The 16300-nt window shown below is 42.3% G+C and overlaps 1 protein-coding gene across 1 annotated transcript in view; it reads left to right on the plus strand.

Moving 5' to 3' along the window:
• CLIP1 (CAP-GLY domain containing linker protein 1) overlaps nucleotides 1–16300 on the plus strand; it is a 135216-nt gene that overhangs the window by 44599 nt on the left and 74317 nt on the right. The window contains exons 8-10 of the mRNA XM_011948489.1: nucleotides 1181–1241; nucleotides 6420–6524; nucleotides 12148–13092. Coding sequence (XP_011803879.1) covers nucleotides 1181–1241; nucleotides 6420–6524; nucleotides 12148–13092 — 1111 coding nt within the window. The remainder of the gene's footprint in view (nucleotides 1–1180; nucleotides 1242–6419; nucleotides 6525–12147; nucleotides 13093–16300) is intronic.

The raw sequence follows: 16300 nt of genomic DNA on the forward strand, positions 1-16300 counted from the left end.
CTGTACTCCAGCCTGGGCGACGGAGCAAGACTCCATCTCAAAAAAAAAAAAAAAGCCATTATTATCTTTTGAGACAAGGTCTCACTCTGTCACTCAGGCTAGAGTACACTGGTGTGATCATGGCTCACTGCAGCCTTGACTCAAGTGATCCTCCTGTCCCAGCTTCCCAAGTAGCTAGGACTACAGGCACGTGCCACCATGCCTGGCTGATTTTTGTAGAGATAGGGTTTTGCCATATTGCCCAGACTGGTCTCAAACTGAGCTCAAGCAGTCTGCCTACCTTAGCTTCTCAAAATGCTAGAATTACAGGTAGCTTATTTTATTTTTTTCTTTTTGAGTCAAGGTCTCACTCAGTTGCCCAGCCTGGAGTGCAGTGATACGATCATAACTCACTGCAGCCTTGACTACCTGGGCTCAATCGATCCTCCCACCTCAGCTTCCCAAGTAGTTGACATCACGGGTGCATGCTGCCACACCTGGCTAATTTTTAAATTTTTTGGTAGAGACGGGTCTCGTCATGTTGCTCTTAAACTCCTGGCCTTAAGCCATTCTCCCACCTCGCCCTCCCGAAGTGCAAAGATGCATTTTTAAACTTATGTCTCTAAGGCATTTATGGCTGCTCTCTGCTTGAATTCACCAGGGTAGTGATTATAGATTTTTTGTTGTTGTTGTTGTTGAGACGGAGTCTCGCTCTGCCACCCAGGCTGGAGTGCAGTGGCGCAATCTCAGCTCACTGCAAGCTCCGCCTCCCGGGTTCACACCATTCTCCTGCCTCAGCCTCCCGAGTAGCTGGGACTACAGGCGCCCGCCACCTCGCCCGGCTAGTTTTTTGTATTTTTTTTTTTAGTAGAGACGGGGTTTCACCGTGTTAGCCAGGATGGTCTTGATCTCCTGACCTCGTGATCCGCCCGTCTCGGCCTCCCAAAGTGCTGGGATTACAGGTTTGAGCCACCGCGCCTGGCCTTTTTTTTTTTTTTTTTTTTTTTTAATATAAGAACTGGGTCTCACTAGGTTGCCTCAGCTGGTCTCAAACTGCTTGGCCTCAAGTGATCTTCCTGCCTCCATCTCCCAAATTGCTGGGATTATAGGAGTGACCTACCATCCCCAACGTGATTTTTTTTTTTTTAAGGCTGTGCGTTACTTAGTTTCTTAAGTGTTTTGTTTGGGTTTTATTCCGCAGGAAGGTTGAGGACCTTCAGTTCCGGGTTGAAGAAGAATCAATTACCAAAGGTGATCTTGAGGTAAAACCCCTTCAGCTCTCTTAAAGCTTTGATGGGTATCAGTATTCAGAACATGGGTGAAATAATGCACCAATCAAAATGAGCGGCCAGAGCAGTCAGCTGAGGAAGTGGCAGGGGAAACCCTGGCCTCTCTGGCCAGGTTGGGTTCTGGGGGTGGCTTTGTGGTGACGGTGCCAGTCCTTGAGCCTGTGATTGTGTGTCCATGTCCTGTGGCAGAGTGAAACTTGCACTACTTCTTTCTCGTGCTTCACAATTCAAAACCATGAATTGGATTTCATCAAGTCATAAATCTGGCAGTGTGTCGTCAATTTAAAGCAGTCCTAAGTGAGACTGATGTTCCTCTGATGATTAGAAAAGGCATTTTAAATTTTGTCATAGCAGTCCCTAACAGGCCGGGCTCAGTGGCTCATGCCTATAATCCCAGCACTTTGGGAGGCCGAGGTGGGTGGACCACCTAAGGTCAGGAGTTCGAAACCAGCCTGGCTAACATGGTGAGACCCCCATCTACTAAAAATACAAAATTAGCTGGGCATGGTGGCAGGCGCCTGTAATCCCAGCTACTTGGGAGGCTGAGGCAGGAGAATCGCTTGAACCCGAGAGGTGGAGGTTGCAGTGAGCCAAGATTGTGCCACTGCACTCCAGCTTGGGGGACAGGACGAGACTTTGTCTCAAAAAAAAAAAGTCCATAACAAAGCTTTTTTTTCTTTATCTCAACTTTGCTTTCCAGTTGAGCAGGATAAATCCTTTTATAACCCTATAAAAGGAATATGTTGTAATTGTTGATTTTTTTTAAAAAAGTAATTGGCAGAGCAAAAACTAAGAACACTTTATATTTCAGCTTCTTTTATTTCATGGCATTTGTAGAATTCATGGATTTTCCTTTAGTGTCAGGTTTCTCATCCCTTTTAAACAATGTATTCATATTAGTTTTTAAATTAGACACCAGAATTAAATGGTTTTGATGGTTTCAAGCCATTGCTAGATATATGACAAATGTAAATCATTCAGTTTTTCAAATTTTCCAGATTTGTGGTCCTTTAATCTACAATATTTTAGTAAAAATTGTACTTAACTGTGCATTTCCCAAATATGCAGTTTTGCTACAATTTTAGAGTCTGTCGGCTGCCCACACCATGCTTAAATTTGAGGGGTCCTTCCAAACAGCAACTCTGATTTCTTTGGAAATAAATGTATCTTTACAGTTAACAAAGCAAGGGGGGTCATTTTCTGGGTTCTAGTTTTATGGGGCCCAGAATTTAATGGTTCATTAACAATGTAATAGATATCTTCTTCACTCATTTCATATACAGCCACATTCCTTTAGTCAATTTTTGTGTTGTTCTCATCCATTTAAAAACATCCCAAAGTCTCATTAGAAGTTTCATGTCATCATCTAATTCATATGAAATACAGCCTATGGTGTCTTGGGGAGGGTCCAGTTAAAATAATTTACATCAGCACTAGGCTTGTATAGTCTGTCTGATAAACTTACTTGAAATTAATCAAATAAAGTTATCTTGAAACCCTAACACATATTGAAGCTTTATTGGAATCTCTTTTTTGTTGTTGTTTAATTTTTTTTATTTTTTTACTGATAGCAAAAGAGCCAGATTTCTGAAGATCCTGAGAATGTAAGAGGGCACTTAACTGTGTGGATATTTCCCTTGTTAACAAAGATTGATCACAGATTAAAATGCTTATTGATATACTCAAACACTAACTGCATAATCTGACCTTGGGACATTGACCTTAATGTTTCTGTGCATGTGGCTTTCAAAGCAATTACGTTTATATCCTGAAGAAATTGTATGTAATGACTAAGCTCCACACATTCGTGTGTTTAATGAATAGGTCAATATTTGCTTTATAAAGAATTTTGCCAGAAAGGGGGGGAAAAGTTTTTTGTCTGGAGACCTGGCCTTCTTCACTTAATTCATAATGTCTTCTAATTTTAGTGGAATTACTCCAAAAGAGATGATATCTGATTGGAGCATAAAGCATTCTAGATGTGGAGTTGTGGGAATTCTGGGGAAGTTTCCAAGTTATCTAATTTTGCTTCCCATGGGAGGAAAGGGTATCGTGAGGCTGGCTGCTGTCCCAGAGCTGACTGGCTGCCTTTTCAGTGTGCCCCCACCACTGGCCAGTGCCTGCCAATGCAGCTGATGAGACATTCAAACTTCCGTTTGTTTCTACAGTATTTTCCTTAGTTGCAAAACTAGAGGCAAGCATTTGTCAGTGAAGACACAGTATGTTTTAAATTGTTATTAGTGAAGTGAGAGTTTTCTAGCTGTAGCATTACTAGGCATGCAGGTTTAATATTCTTCCTCTAAGTTCAAACACCCACTACAAGTTCTTAGAGCACTGCTTCCTGGTGTACCCTGCCAGCTGTGCTGCTGGTTGTAAAGAATCTGAAAGCATTCCGCTTTGATTTATTGCCTCATAAGAAGGAAATTAAAGAATGACATTACTTCCTACCACCTCCTGGCAGCTGAAATAGACAGCTCAAGACTGGCCGGGCACTGTGGCTCACACGTGTAATCCCAGCATTTTGGGAGGCTGAGGTGGGCAGATCACCTAAGGTCAGGAGTTTGAGACCAGCATGACCAACATGGTGAAACCCTGTCTCTACTAAAAATAAAAAAATTAGCCGAGTGTGGTGGCACATGCCTGTAATCCCAGCTACTAGGGAGGCTGAGGCAGGAGAATCACTTGAACCCAGGAGGCAGAGGTTGCAGTGACCAGAGATCACGTCACTGCATTCCAGCCTGGACAAAAAGAGCAAAACTCCATCTCAAAAAAAAGGACTAAATTTTTTAAAAGGTCTTCGTTCTGAAGAGTTCCTTTTTGTGAAGCTACTTCAGTGATCTGGGTCTCTTCTCTCGTTCTGAAACAGGCTCCTGCTGCCCCCGGTGTCAGTCTGCATGGGATTTCCCCCCTGCCTTTCCTGTGCGCTTCTCGCAAAGCCTTTGCATTCCTTCTCAATCCCCTGTCCCAGGACTTTCCTCTTGGGATACTCTGTGTCTTATTCTAAGAAAGGAATGATTTCATAAGAAGGGTTGTCCTGTTCAGTGTCACATTTTTTACTGTGCACTGCAGCATGGAAGTGGATCACTAGTTCCCTTGCTGCTGATTGATCACCTAAGGTCAGAAGTTCAAGACCAGCCTGGCCAACATGGTGAAACCCAGTCTCTACTAAAATACAAAAATTAGCCGGGTGTGGTGGCGCACACCTGTAATCCCAGCTACTGGGGAGGCTGAGGCGCTGTAGAGCCCCAGATAATAGGTATATAGACCCATCAGTAAGGAGGCATTGGCTACGCTTATCTGGAAGATCTCTGAATGGGGAGGAGATCACATTAAATGTATATTTGCTTTTTATCTGGAAATAGTGACCTTTTACCCAGAGGACACTTAACTATGTCAAGAGAAGAAAGGTTCTGTTGCCTTTTCTTTTTCCTACTACTGTAGTTTTGGATTTCAGCTCCTGAGGCTGTGACCCCAATTATGTGGGTAAGGATTAGATTCTTTTCTTAAAAAAGCAGGGAAATTGAACAGTGTCCATCCAAGGCACATACAGACCAAGGGGATTATCCAGACAGTTCGGGCTTGAATTGTATTTCATTATTTTTGTGGACTATACAGAGCTGAAGCAGGTGATAAATTAAAAAAAAAATTGTGTTCACCTTTTAAATATCCCATGATGGTTTGTCAATACCTGGTTTACAAGCAAAATGACCTCTTGAATGCATTGAGGTCCCCGAGTCCCACTGGAATGAGTGAAGACGTTTGTAACCTTCACTTTTACATTCCCCCCCTCTACTCAAGCTCTGCACTACTTTGTGTCACTTTGTTCAGAGTCTGTTGTCATTTTTTCATTGCCTGTAATTGTCCAGACTGACAGGTCAATTAGAACCACAAAATATTTAAATTACTACAGGTAACTGACAGCTGCTGAGAGCAGCCCTGCAGGTGTGGGCCTTGTCAGTCACTGATTCTGATAACTGATAACCTCTTGTATAAGAGAGGTGGGGGTGGGAAGAGGTACATTTGGACCCAGATTATTTCAAATTGATTAAGATTCTGCTGCACTTAAACCTGTTAGAGATTATCCTCTGGGTTCCCCATCAGGCTACATCCAAGTGCGTGATGGTGGGGAGAGCAGAGTATCTGAGGTCACAGGTATTGAATCACCTTAGGAACCCACCAGCTCTGTTTGCGAGAGCTCGAACCCATGCCTTTGTGTTGAGTTGCCTTTTTACGTCTGAGCTAATAAAAACATCTGCATCTTAAGGTAAAAATAACCCCTTACCAGTTTGAGCTAAACTTTGCTCTTCTCCTGAGCCTCTCAGTTGGCCTGCTTCAGAGATGGAGACTATAGAAGATAATTATTACTAAATTTTCTCTTTGTAATTCTGAGTCCTTTTTTCCCTCCCTGGATCCAAATAGCCTTTGGGAAATCCACTGCTGGAAGGAAGCTAGAGCTTCCGTGGCCTCTTCCCCATCACATGTAGGAATGTTGCTGAGACTCTAACTCAGACCCTTCTCACCCACTTCTGCAAAGCCTGCTAGCATGATTTCTTAGCTCTAATTTCCAGATACCTTCTATTGGGGTTATTATTTGACCCTTATTTACGTCAAGTTATATGCTAAGGTGCAAGAATCTGCTCTAAGGACTTACTGAACAGTTTAAGATTTATGGTATCTTTGCCATATTTAGGTGATAATGATGGTCATTCTGAGGGTCAATATACCTTTTAAAGTGATCAAGTCAGTTACATACACATTAATGTCAAGTAGCCTTTGTGGGGCGGAGGGATAAGGATAGTTTAGAGGGAGGGATATTAACTATTCTAATTGGTGCTGATAAACTTCACTTATCAATATTACTTATATTTGGCTGCATGCCTCTGACACTTCATCTGGCCTCATGTGTTTTCCATTTTTTTCTTTCTGAACAGACTAGCCCATGCCTCCTGCCCACCACCATCCTTTATCCCTGGTATTCATCCTCACTGCCCACCTCATCTCACTTCCACTTCTTCCCTTCTCCATTCCCCTTTGGTTCACCCTTTGGCAGAAGGTACCGGTGGCTCAGCCTGCATGCCGCTGTCTCTCCTCTCGTGCTGGCATGTCATGGTGGCACTGTTGTGTTCTCTTCCTCTTCCTTTTTACTAACAGACGCAGACCAAACTGGAGCATGCCCGCATTAAGGAGCTTGAACAGAGCCTGCTCTTTGAAAAGACCAAAGCTGACAAACTCCAGAGGGAGTTAGAAGACACTAGGGTAATGGTTTTCACTATTTAATGAAGCAGACCCGTGCATGTGAATGGTGGACACCTCAGGTGACAGGCTTTAGAGTTGGCCTGAGCCTTGACCCAGTGGTTCAACCTGAGTTTGGTCTTGGTACCATTCAGGTGTTCATGAGCTGAGACTGATGAGTACGAACAGGTGTTTATATCTACTCTTTTGTCAAAAGGAAAGACTCATTCCTTTGGCAACCCAACCAAATCAGGATCAGAAACTTTACAACTGAATAAATGAGTGGATATAACTATATTTAAAGTTCTTTATATTAATACCATGAAATACATTTCTCCAGTTGGCCACAAGCAGTCAATTGTCCTCTTGTTCTCATATTTCTAGTTACTAGGCTTTCTAAAGAATTTTTTGTTGTTGTTGTTTTACTTTAGCTCTCTTCCTGACTTCTTCCCTGGCCTCTTGGGAGAAGGAAATGGAAACATGGGCTCTGTTTCATGAGAGTTAAAGACTTTCACCCCAGTTACCTTTTTATCTTGGAAGGCTGGTCTCTGCATCTCCCTCCTTCCTGTCACTCAGGGAATGGAAACCTCAGTGGACGCTGGGCGCAGTTGCTCACGCTTCCAATCCTAGCACTTTGGGAGGCTGAGGCAGGCAGATCACTTGAGGTCAGGAGTTTGAGACCAGCCTGGCCAACATGGTGATACCCTGTCTCTACTGAAAATACAAAAATTAGCTGGGCCTGGTGGCATGTGCCCTGTAATCTCAGCTACATGGGAGACTGAGGTAGGAGGATTGCTTGAATCCAGGAAGTGGAGGTTGCAGTAAGCTGAGATCATGCCACTGCACTCCAGCCTGGGTGACAGAATGAAACTGTCTGGAAAAAACAAAACAAAACAAAACAATAAAAACACTCAGTGGTCAGGAGGGAAATGTATGTTGGGAACAGAATGGCTTCTTCCTGCCCTAAGCTCATTGTGCTTGGCCCTTGGAGCCAGGACATTAGTCAGGTTTTAGTTTATTTATATATTAAAGCACCTATATAGTACATACTACATGCCAGACACTATTCTAAGTGCTTTAGACGTATTTCGTCTCAACACAACCATAGGAGGTAGGGAGTATTAGTGTCCCCATTTTACAGACAAGAACACTGAGGGAAAGAGAAGTTAAGGAACTTGCATAAGATAAAACAGCAAATAGTAATAGTGGAGGCAGGATTTGCATCTAGGACATTTGGCCCCAGAGCCTGTGCTCTTAAGCACCACAGGATGGAGTCTGTCTATTATGGAAGTCGTTTTATGCTTAAAGATTAAGAAACAGTCACTTATGGGGCGCGGTGGCTCAAGCCTGTAATCCCAGCACTTTGGGAGGCCGAGACGGGTGGATCACGAGGTCAGGAGATCGAGACCATCCTGGCTAACACGGTGAAACCCCGTCTCTACTGAAAAATAGAAAAAACTAGCCAGGCGAGGTGGCGGGCACCTGTAGTCCCAGCTACTCGGGAGGCTGAGGCAGGAGAATGGCATAAACCCGGGAGGCGGAGCTTGCAGTGAGCTGAGATCCGGCCACTGCACTCCAGCCCGGGCAACCGAGCAAAAAAAAAAAAAAAAAAAGAAACAGTCACTTACATGTAAGATATGTATTCACATACCCTTTTAAATCATGAATTTGTCTGTCAGTGACTAAATTGCCCAGATTCTTCAGAATTTCAAAAATTACTCTGTCTAATCAAATTTGCTATCTTGATTTTTTAAAAAAATTTCTAATGTTTGTAGAAATTTCTCTTGTTGAGAATTCATTGACTGATCTAAAAAACTAGACAGTTTTTCTTTTCTAAATCATACGTTTTTATTTTTTAAGAAGAAGGAACGATCGGCCTCCGAACTAAAGATTTCTCCTGTGTATTTGGTAAGAAAACAAACAAAAAAAGTGGGCCAGGCATGGTGTCTCATGCCTGTAATCCCAGCACTTTGGGAGGCCGAGGCAGGAGGATCACCTGAGTCCAAGAGTTCAAGACCAGCCTGGGCAAGATGGTGACACCCTGCCTCTACAAAAAATAAAAAAAAAATTAGCTGGGTGTGGTGGCTACGTGGGAGGCTGAGGTGGGAGGATCTCTTGAGCCCAGGAGGTTCAGGCTGCAGTGAGCCATGTTCACATCTCTGCACTCCAGCCTGGGCAACAGAGCAAGACCCTGTTTAAAAAAAAAAAAAAATGGTAATTTGGTGCTGTTTCCTCATTAACTGAGAGCTGAATAATTGATCTAGGAAATACAATGGCCTAATGAGATTGAGTTCCTTTAGTGTGATGGGCTGTTGAAGCGATATATTTTTTTTAAACATGTAAACTCCTCTGCCTTATCTTACTTTTGTCAGCAAACAATTTTGTGTTTTTTTTCCTGCTCTAGATAAGGCATTCAGTTACACTATGTTTTATCCAAGTATTTCAGTGTAAAGCTTGTATCTTTCCATAATGAAGTATGTCTTCCGTTGATCCTCACTCTTGGTTTCCCAAGTGTTAGAATAACCAGCGACCCATGTAAGTTTCGTATCACCTATGTTACTTTTTAGGAAGTGCTTTAGAATTTTTTCTAGCCAATAAATCCAGTTTCCAAACAGTGTGCTTGGTGCTATAGAGATGTTAGCAAGAATAAGAAATAATTTCTGACTTAATTCATGGTCTCAAACTAGTGGGAGAAGCAGACATACTACATAGTTTTGAATGAGGGCAGATTTTGGGAAATGAAAAATAAATTGCTGTACTTTATAGGAAAATGCCATGGAAAGTAAAATCACATTGTTATTATTTTTACTTATTTTTTACTTGGCATTTTTCTCTACTTGACTGTTTTGTTGTAACTAAGAACCATTGCGCTATTGGGTTTAATGTATTTATGCTACAGACCTTGCAGCAATGGGGTTATTAGTGTTTTGTGTATTTTTTTTCTTTTATTTAGCAAATTTTACCATCTCCTGATGGGTTTATTAATGTTTTGTATGTTATTTTGGCATAACAAACTCTTAGACTCTTCCCTCCCCAGAAAATCATGTGTAAATGAATTAACATCTTTAACCTGATGAGTCTATAACCATGAAGCACAGCAATTATAGTCAGCTCTGAAATATTTAATTTTATTTACTTTGATTATGCAATTTTGGAAATCCAGTGCTTTCTTTTCCTCTTACGGACATTTTAATCTTTAATGTTGTCACAGCCTGTAGGGTGGGCAGAGGAAATGAAAGAAACATATCTGTTATTTTCTGTCTCAAAGAAAGGCAGTGTGGGAGAGGAGTATTAAATTCAGAGGAATATTTAACATTTTTTTTGTAGAGATGGGGTTCTCGCTGTGTTGCCCAGGCTGATCTTGAACTCCTGGCCACAAGTGATCCTCCTGCCTTGGCCTCCCAAAGTGCTAGGATTATAGGCATGTACCACCTCACCCAGCCAATCAGAGGAGTTTTGATCCTTGAAATATGGGACTCACTGCTGTTTTAAAATTATTTTGTTTCCTTTCATTTCCCAGATTAGTCCAAGAATTTTTATGATGGAAGCTATTTTCCACATGTCCTATGTACTGAATGGACTGCATAGCAGGTAGCAGAGGGAAATAATTTTCTAGCAATGAAAGGGCACAGGTTAAGAAAGTGTTTTTCTAGCCCTGGGGTATTTATTTAAAGGAAGAAGATTCTTGGGTACTACCGAAGAGCTCAAATAGAATCGAAGTACTTGGGAATAGGTGGAAACTTGCAGGTTAGACGTACATTCCAGGTGATTCATGTGCATACTAATGTGTGAGAACCACTGGGTTAGAGGGTTAGGGGAAGAAGATATTTACATTAAAATGCTGATAGAATTATCAGATCTAAAAAGGGGATTTTGTGTAAGGTTCTTACGTATTATTGCAGGTAAGTAATCATTCTTACTTTGTGTTTTAATAAAATGATTAGTAGGCCGGGCGTGATGGCTCTCGCCTGTAATCCCAGCACTTTGGGAGGCCAAGGTGGGTGGATCACTGGAGGTCAGGAGTTCGAGACCAGCCTGACCAACATAGTGAAACCCTGTCTCTACTAAAAATACAAAATTAGCCAGGTGTGGTGGCACATGCCTGTAATCCCAGCTACTTGGAAGGCTGAGGCAGGAGAATCGCTTGAACCTGGGAGGTGGAGGTTGCAGTGAGCTGGAATCACGCCATTGTACTCTAGCCTGGGCAACAAAAGCAAAACTCTCTCTCAAAAAAAAAAAAAAAAAGAATTTTAGTAAATTAATTCTTCGTTCTTCAATGAGAGTTTCATTCTACAGGTGGTGTGTTATTTATTGAAACATTTGATAGGTAATTTTAGACCTTTTATGCAAGTGCTATCCAATAGAAGTATAATGCAAGCCACACATGTACGATTTATAATTCTCTGGTACCCACATTACTTTTTTGTAAATCACAAGTTAAATTAGTTTTAATAATATATTTTATGTGAACATATATCCAAAATATTTAATCAATATAAAAATTAACAAGATATTTTAACCATTTTACAATATAATTTCATTTTTGTTTTTAGAGACAGAGTCTTGCTCTGTCTCCCAGGCTGGAGTGCAATGGTGCAATCACTGCTCACTATGGCCTCAACCTCCTGGACTCAAGTGATCCTCCTGCCTTAGCCTCCCGAGTAGCTGTTACCACAGGCAACACCACCATGCCTGGCTAATTTTTTATTTTTTGCAGAGATGGAGTCTTGTTATGTTGCCCAGACTGATCTTGAACTCCTGGCCTTGAGTGATCCTTCTGCTTTGGCCTCCCAAAGTGGTGGGATTACAGGTGTGAATCACTGCACTTGGCCCACAAGACATTTTGTGTTCCTTCTAAGTCTTCAAAATCTGATGGGTATTTTACACTTACACCACACCTCACTTCAGATGAGCCCTGTCTCAAGTGCTCGGTAGCCACGTGTGGCTAACAGCGACTGTTCCGGATGGCACAGTTCTGTGAGATCACCTCCATGAAATGGATAAGCATTTATGCAGCCTGGATGAAGTGGAGTAGAACAAACTGGCAAAATAAGGAAATGTTTTCTTTCAGGAGGCAGATATATCTGAGAACTTTGAAAGTTACTGTTTCTGTTAACTTATCAGTTAATGGATATTTATCTGATTTAAGCTTCTTTAGAATTGGAGCTACTAAAGTTGGACTTAAGCCATTATCACAGTTAGAAATATGTATTAACCTATAAACGTTCATAATAGTTTGCTGCTTGAGATGAAGTAGTTATTAAATATCTTCAGTGTCAGAGAAAATCAGGCCCGGCGCGGTGGCTCACGCCTGTAATCCCAACACTTTAGGAGGCCGGGGTGGGTGGATCACCTGAGGTCAGGAGTTCGAGATCAGCCTAACCAACATGGTGAAGCCTCGTCTCTACTAAAAATGCAAAAATTAGCTGGGCATGGTGGCACACGCCTGTAATCCTAGCTACTCAGGAGGCTGAGGCAAGAGAATCGCCTGAACCCGGGAGGTGGAGGTTGCAGTGAGCTGAGATCGCACCATTGTACTCCAGCCTGGGCAAGAAGAGTGAAACTCCATCTCAAAAAAAAAAAAAAAACAAAAAGTCAGTGACTTATTATTTAAATGATCTTTTTTTCTTTGGACTGCTGTTAATAGGTGGCTACAGTTTCAGAAAAGTCACGTATAATGGAATTGGAGAAAGACCTAGCATTGAGAGTACAGGAAGTAACTGAGCTCCGAAGAAGGCTAGAGTCCAATAAGCCTGCTGGGGATGTGGACATGTCACTTTCCCTTTTGCAAGAGATAAGCTCTTTGCAAGAAAAGTTAGAAGTCACCCGTACTGACCACCAGAGAGAAATAACTTCTCTGAAGGAGCATTTTGGAGCCCGGGAAGAAACTCATCAGAAAGAGATAAAAGCTCTGTATACTGCCACAGAAAAGCTTTCCAAAGAGAACGAGTCATTGAAAAGCAAGCTGGAGCATGCCAACAAAGAGAACTCAGATGTGATAGCTCTATGGAAGTCCAAACTGGAGACTGCCATCGCGTCCCACCAGCAGGCGATGGAAGAACTGAAGGTATCTTTCAGCAAAGGGCTTGGGGCAGAGACGGCAGAATTTGCTGAGCTAAAAACACAAATAGAGAAAATGAGACTAGATTACCAACACGAAATAGAAAATTTGCAGAATCAACAAGACTCTGAACGGTCTGCTCATGCTAAAGAGATGGAAGCCTTGAGAGCTAAACTCATGAAAGTTATTAAAGAAAAGGAAAACAGTCTGGAAGCCATCAAGTCGAAACTGGACAAAGCAGAAGACCAGCATCTTGTAGAAATGGAAGATACGTTGAACAAATTACAGGAAGCTGAAATAAAGGTAAAGGAGCTAGAGGTACTACAAGCCAAATGCAATGACCAAACCAAGGTTATTGATAATTTTACATCACAGCTCAAGGCTACTGAAGAAAAGCTCTTGGATCTTGATGCACTTCGGAAAGCCAGTTCCGAAGGTAAATCGGAAATGGAGAAACTTAGACAGCAGCTTGAGGCAGCTGAGAAACAGATTAAACATTTAGAGATTGAAAAGAATGCTGAAAGTAGCAAGGTTTGTATTGACATCCTCCATCCTTTTCTTTTCCATTTGTTCTTGTTTTGCATTATTACTTTTGAGTTGAGGTCATTCATCTTTCAAATTGCTAATTTAATTAAATTGTTCGATGTCCCCAGTTGAGTATAGTGTAGTATATTCTGAGTATCTCAAGTATGGTTTCATCTGAGGAGATTAGAGAAAATAATGGCTCAACCATGTGAATTTATTTTGGCTGCCTATTATCTGAGTACCTTATCTATTTATCTCTGGGCTATGCTGTGACTTCTAATTTGAGCTTAGCTCCAGTCTATACTCTTTAAAATAAAGAATGCCCTAACACTATGGTGTTAAGATAAATGAATAAATGAACAGAAACTTAAAAGATTGGCCAGGCGCAGTGGCTCATGCTTGTAATCCCAGCACTTTGGGAGGCTGAGGCAGGTGATCACCTGAGGTCAGGAGTTCGAGATCAACCTGGCCAACATGGCAAAACCCCATCTCTACTAAAACCACAAAATTAGCCTAGCATGGTGGCGGACACCTGTAATCCCAGCTACCCAGGAGGCTGAGGCAGGAGAATCGCTTGATCAGCCCAGGAGGTGGAGGTTGCAGTGACCCAAGATTATGCCGCTGCACTCCAGCCTGAGAGAGAGCAAGACTCAGTCTAAAAAAAAAAAAAAAAAAAAAAAACTTAAAAGATCATCTCCTCCTTTTCTAACCACACGTAGTCGGGTGCCACATAATGATATTTCAATCAACAAAGGTGGTTCCATAAGATTATAATATGGTATCTTTACCTTTTGTATGTTTAAATATGCTTCGATAGACAAATATTTAGCATTGTGTTACAATTAGCTGCAGCATTCAGTACAGTAACATGTTATACAGGTTTATAGTCTAGGAACGATAGGCTTTGCCACGTAGCCCAGGTGTGTAGTACACTATACCTTCTAGGTATGTGTAAGTGCAGCCTGTGATGTCCCCACAACAATGAAATGCCTCATGATGCATTTCTTAGAAGGTATCCTGATTCTTAAGCAATGTGTGACTGTAACTGCCTAATCTATAGGGTTATGTATAAAAACAGATTGTGAACTCAGCGCTTCTTGACTATTATACATTAACATGTTGGCCGGGCAAGGTGGCTCATGCCTGTAATCCCAGTGCTTTGGGAGACCGAGGCAGGCGGATCACTTGAGGTCAGGAGTTTGAGTCCAGCCTGGCCCCCTCTACTAAAAATACAAAAGTTAGTCAGGTATGATGGTGTGCACCTGTAATCCCAGCTACTCGGGAGGCTGAGGCACAAGAATTGCTTGAACCCGGGAGGTGGAGGTTGCAGTGAGCTGAGATTGTGCCACTGTACCCCATCCTGGGCGACAGAGCGAAACTCCATCTCTAAAAAACAAAAAAACTGAAAAAACACATGTTGTGATAAATAACATTCACAGCAAAGTTAAGGGTAAAAGTTTGGAGCCCTTTGCATGGCAAAAATCTCATTGGAGTTTTTTTCTGTGGCACAATGAGAACACGATCTGTCCCCTTCTTTTCTAGGGGAAATACTGAACAAGTGTGCATGTGGTCAAGGCTTAGAAAATTAAATGAAACATTCGCCAGCTGTGTTCCTTACTAACTAGCCTTGTTAAATGTCATATTTATTTTTTTTTTTATTTATTTTTTTTTTTTTTTGAGGCGGAGTCTCGCTCTGTCACCCGGACTGGAGTGCAGTGGCCGGATCTCAGCTCACTGCAAGCTCCGCCTCCTGGGTTTCGGCCATTCTCCTGCCTCAGCCTCCCGAGTAGCTGGGACTACAGGCGCCCGCCACCTCGCCCGGCTAGTTTTTGTATTTTTAGTAGAGACGGGGTTTCACCGTGATAACCAGGATGGTCTCGATCTCCTGACCTTGTGATCCGCCCGTCTCGGCCTCCCAAAGTGCTGGGATTACAGGCTTGAGCCACCGCGCCCGGCCTAATGTCATCTTTATTTTTAAGGATGGTTCGAGGAATTGCTTCCTAGTCCTGCCACTAGTTGAGGCACTGGTATTGATGCTTAATGTTCTGAACTTTTTTGTGGGAGAAGCTGCTCTATTGGCAAAGAAGGAAGGGTTGTGATGGTTAAGGTGGGCTGAGGTGAGGACTGACAAACAGCAAAAAATTTCTAACTAACTGTAGTCGAAGATGACAAACTGGTTACAGGAAATTTTTCTCAGATCTCCTCTTGTGGTTCCTTAATACTAATCAAAACACAAAAATTAATTAGAAGATAATATTTAGCTGATGTTAGTTTACTTTTTAACATCAAGATTTCATGAAAACCAAGTTCTAATGACTATTGTCCAGTGGATTTTTTTGTTTTGTTTTTTTGAGACAAGAGTCTCACTCTGTCGCCCTGGCTAGAGTGCAATGGTACAATCTTGGGTGTCACTGCAACCTCCACCTCCCAGGTTCAAGCAATTCTCCTGCCTCAGTCTCCGAGTAGCCAGGATTACAGGCACCCGCCACCATGCCTGGCTAATTTTTGTATTTTTAATAGAGACAGGGTTTCACCACATTGGTCAGGGTGGTCTCGAACTCCTGACCTCAAGTGATCCACCCACCTCGGCCTCCTAAAGTGCTGGGATTACAGGCTTGAGCCACCACATCTTGTCTGTCCAGTGGATTTTTAAATTTTATTTGTATTTAAATGTCAAAATACTTTAAGCATGTACACAAATAGAGAAAATAATGTAGACCACATATATGCCCATCTTAAGGTTTTTGTTTTTGTTTATTTATTTTTTAAGACAGAGTCTCGCTCTGTTGCCCTCACTGCAACCTCCACCTCCCAGGCTCAAGGGATTCTCCTGCTTCAGCTTCCCCAGTAGCTGGGATCACAGGTGTGCGCCACCACGCCTGGCTAATTTTTGTATTTTTAGTAGAGACAGGATTTCACCATGTTAGCCAGACTGATCTTGAGCTCCTGACCTCAGTTGAGATCTACTGGCCTTGGCCTCCTAAAGTACTGGGATAACAGGTGTGAGCCACTGTGCCTGGCCTTAAGGTTTTTTTTTTTTTTTGAGACAGAATCTTGCTCTTTGGCCCAGGCTGGAGTGCAGTGGTGTGATCTCGGCTCACTGCAGCCTCCGCCTCCCAGGTTCAAGCGATTCTCCTGCCGCAGCCTCCTGAGTAGCTGAGACTACAGGTGCGTGCCACCATGCCTGGCTAATTTTTTGTATTTTTAGTAGAGA

This window comes from Colobus angolensis, unplaced genomic scaffold (genome assembly GCF_000951035.1).
Source record: "Colobus angolensis palliatus isolate OR3802 unplaced genomic scaffold, Cang.pa_1.0 Scaffold28, whole genome shotgun sequence".
NCBI classification, from domain to species: Eukaryota; Metazoa; Chordata; class Mammalia; order Primates; family Cercopithecidae; genus Colobus; species Colobus angolensis.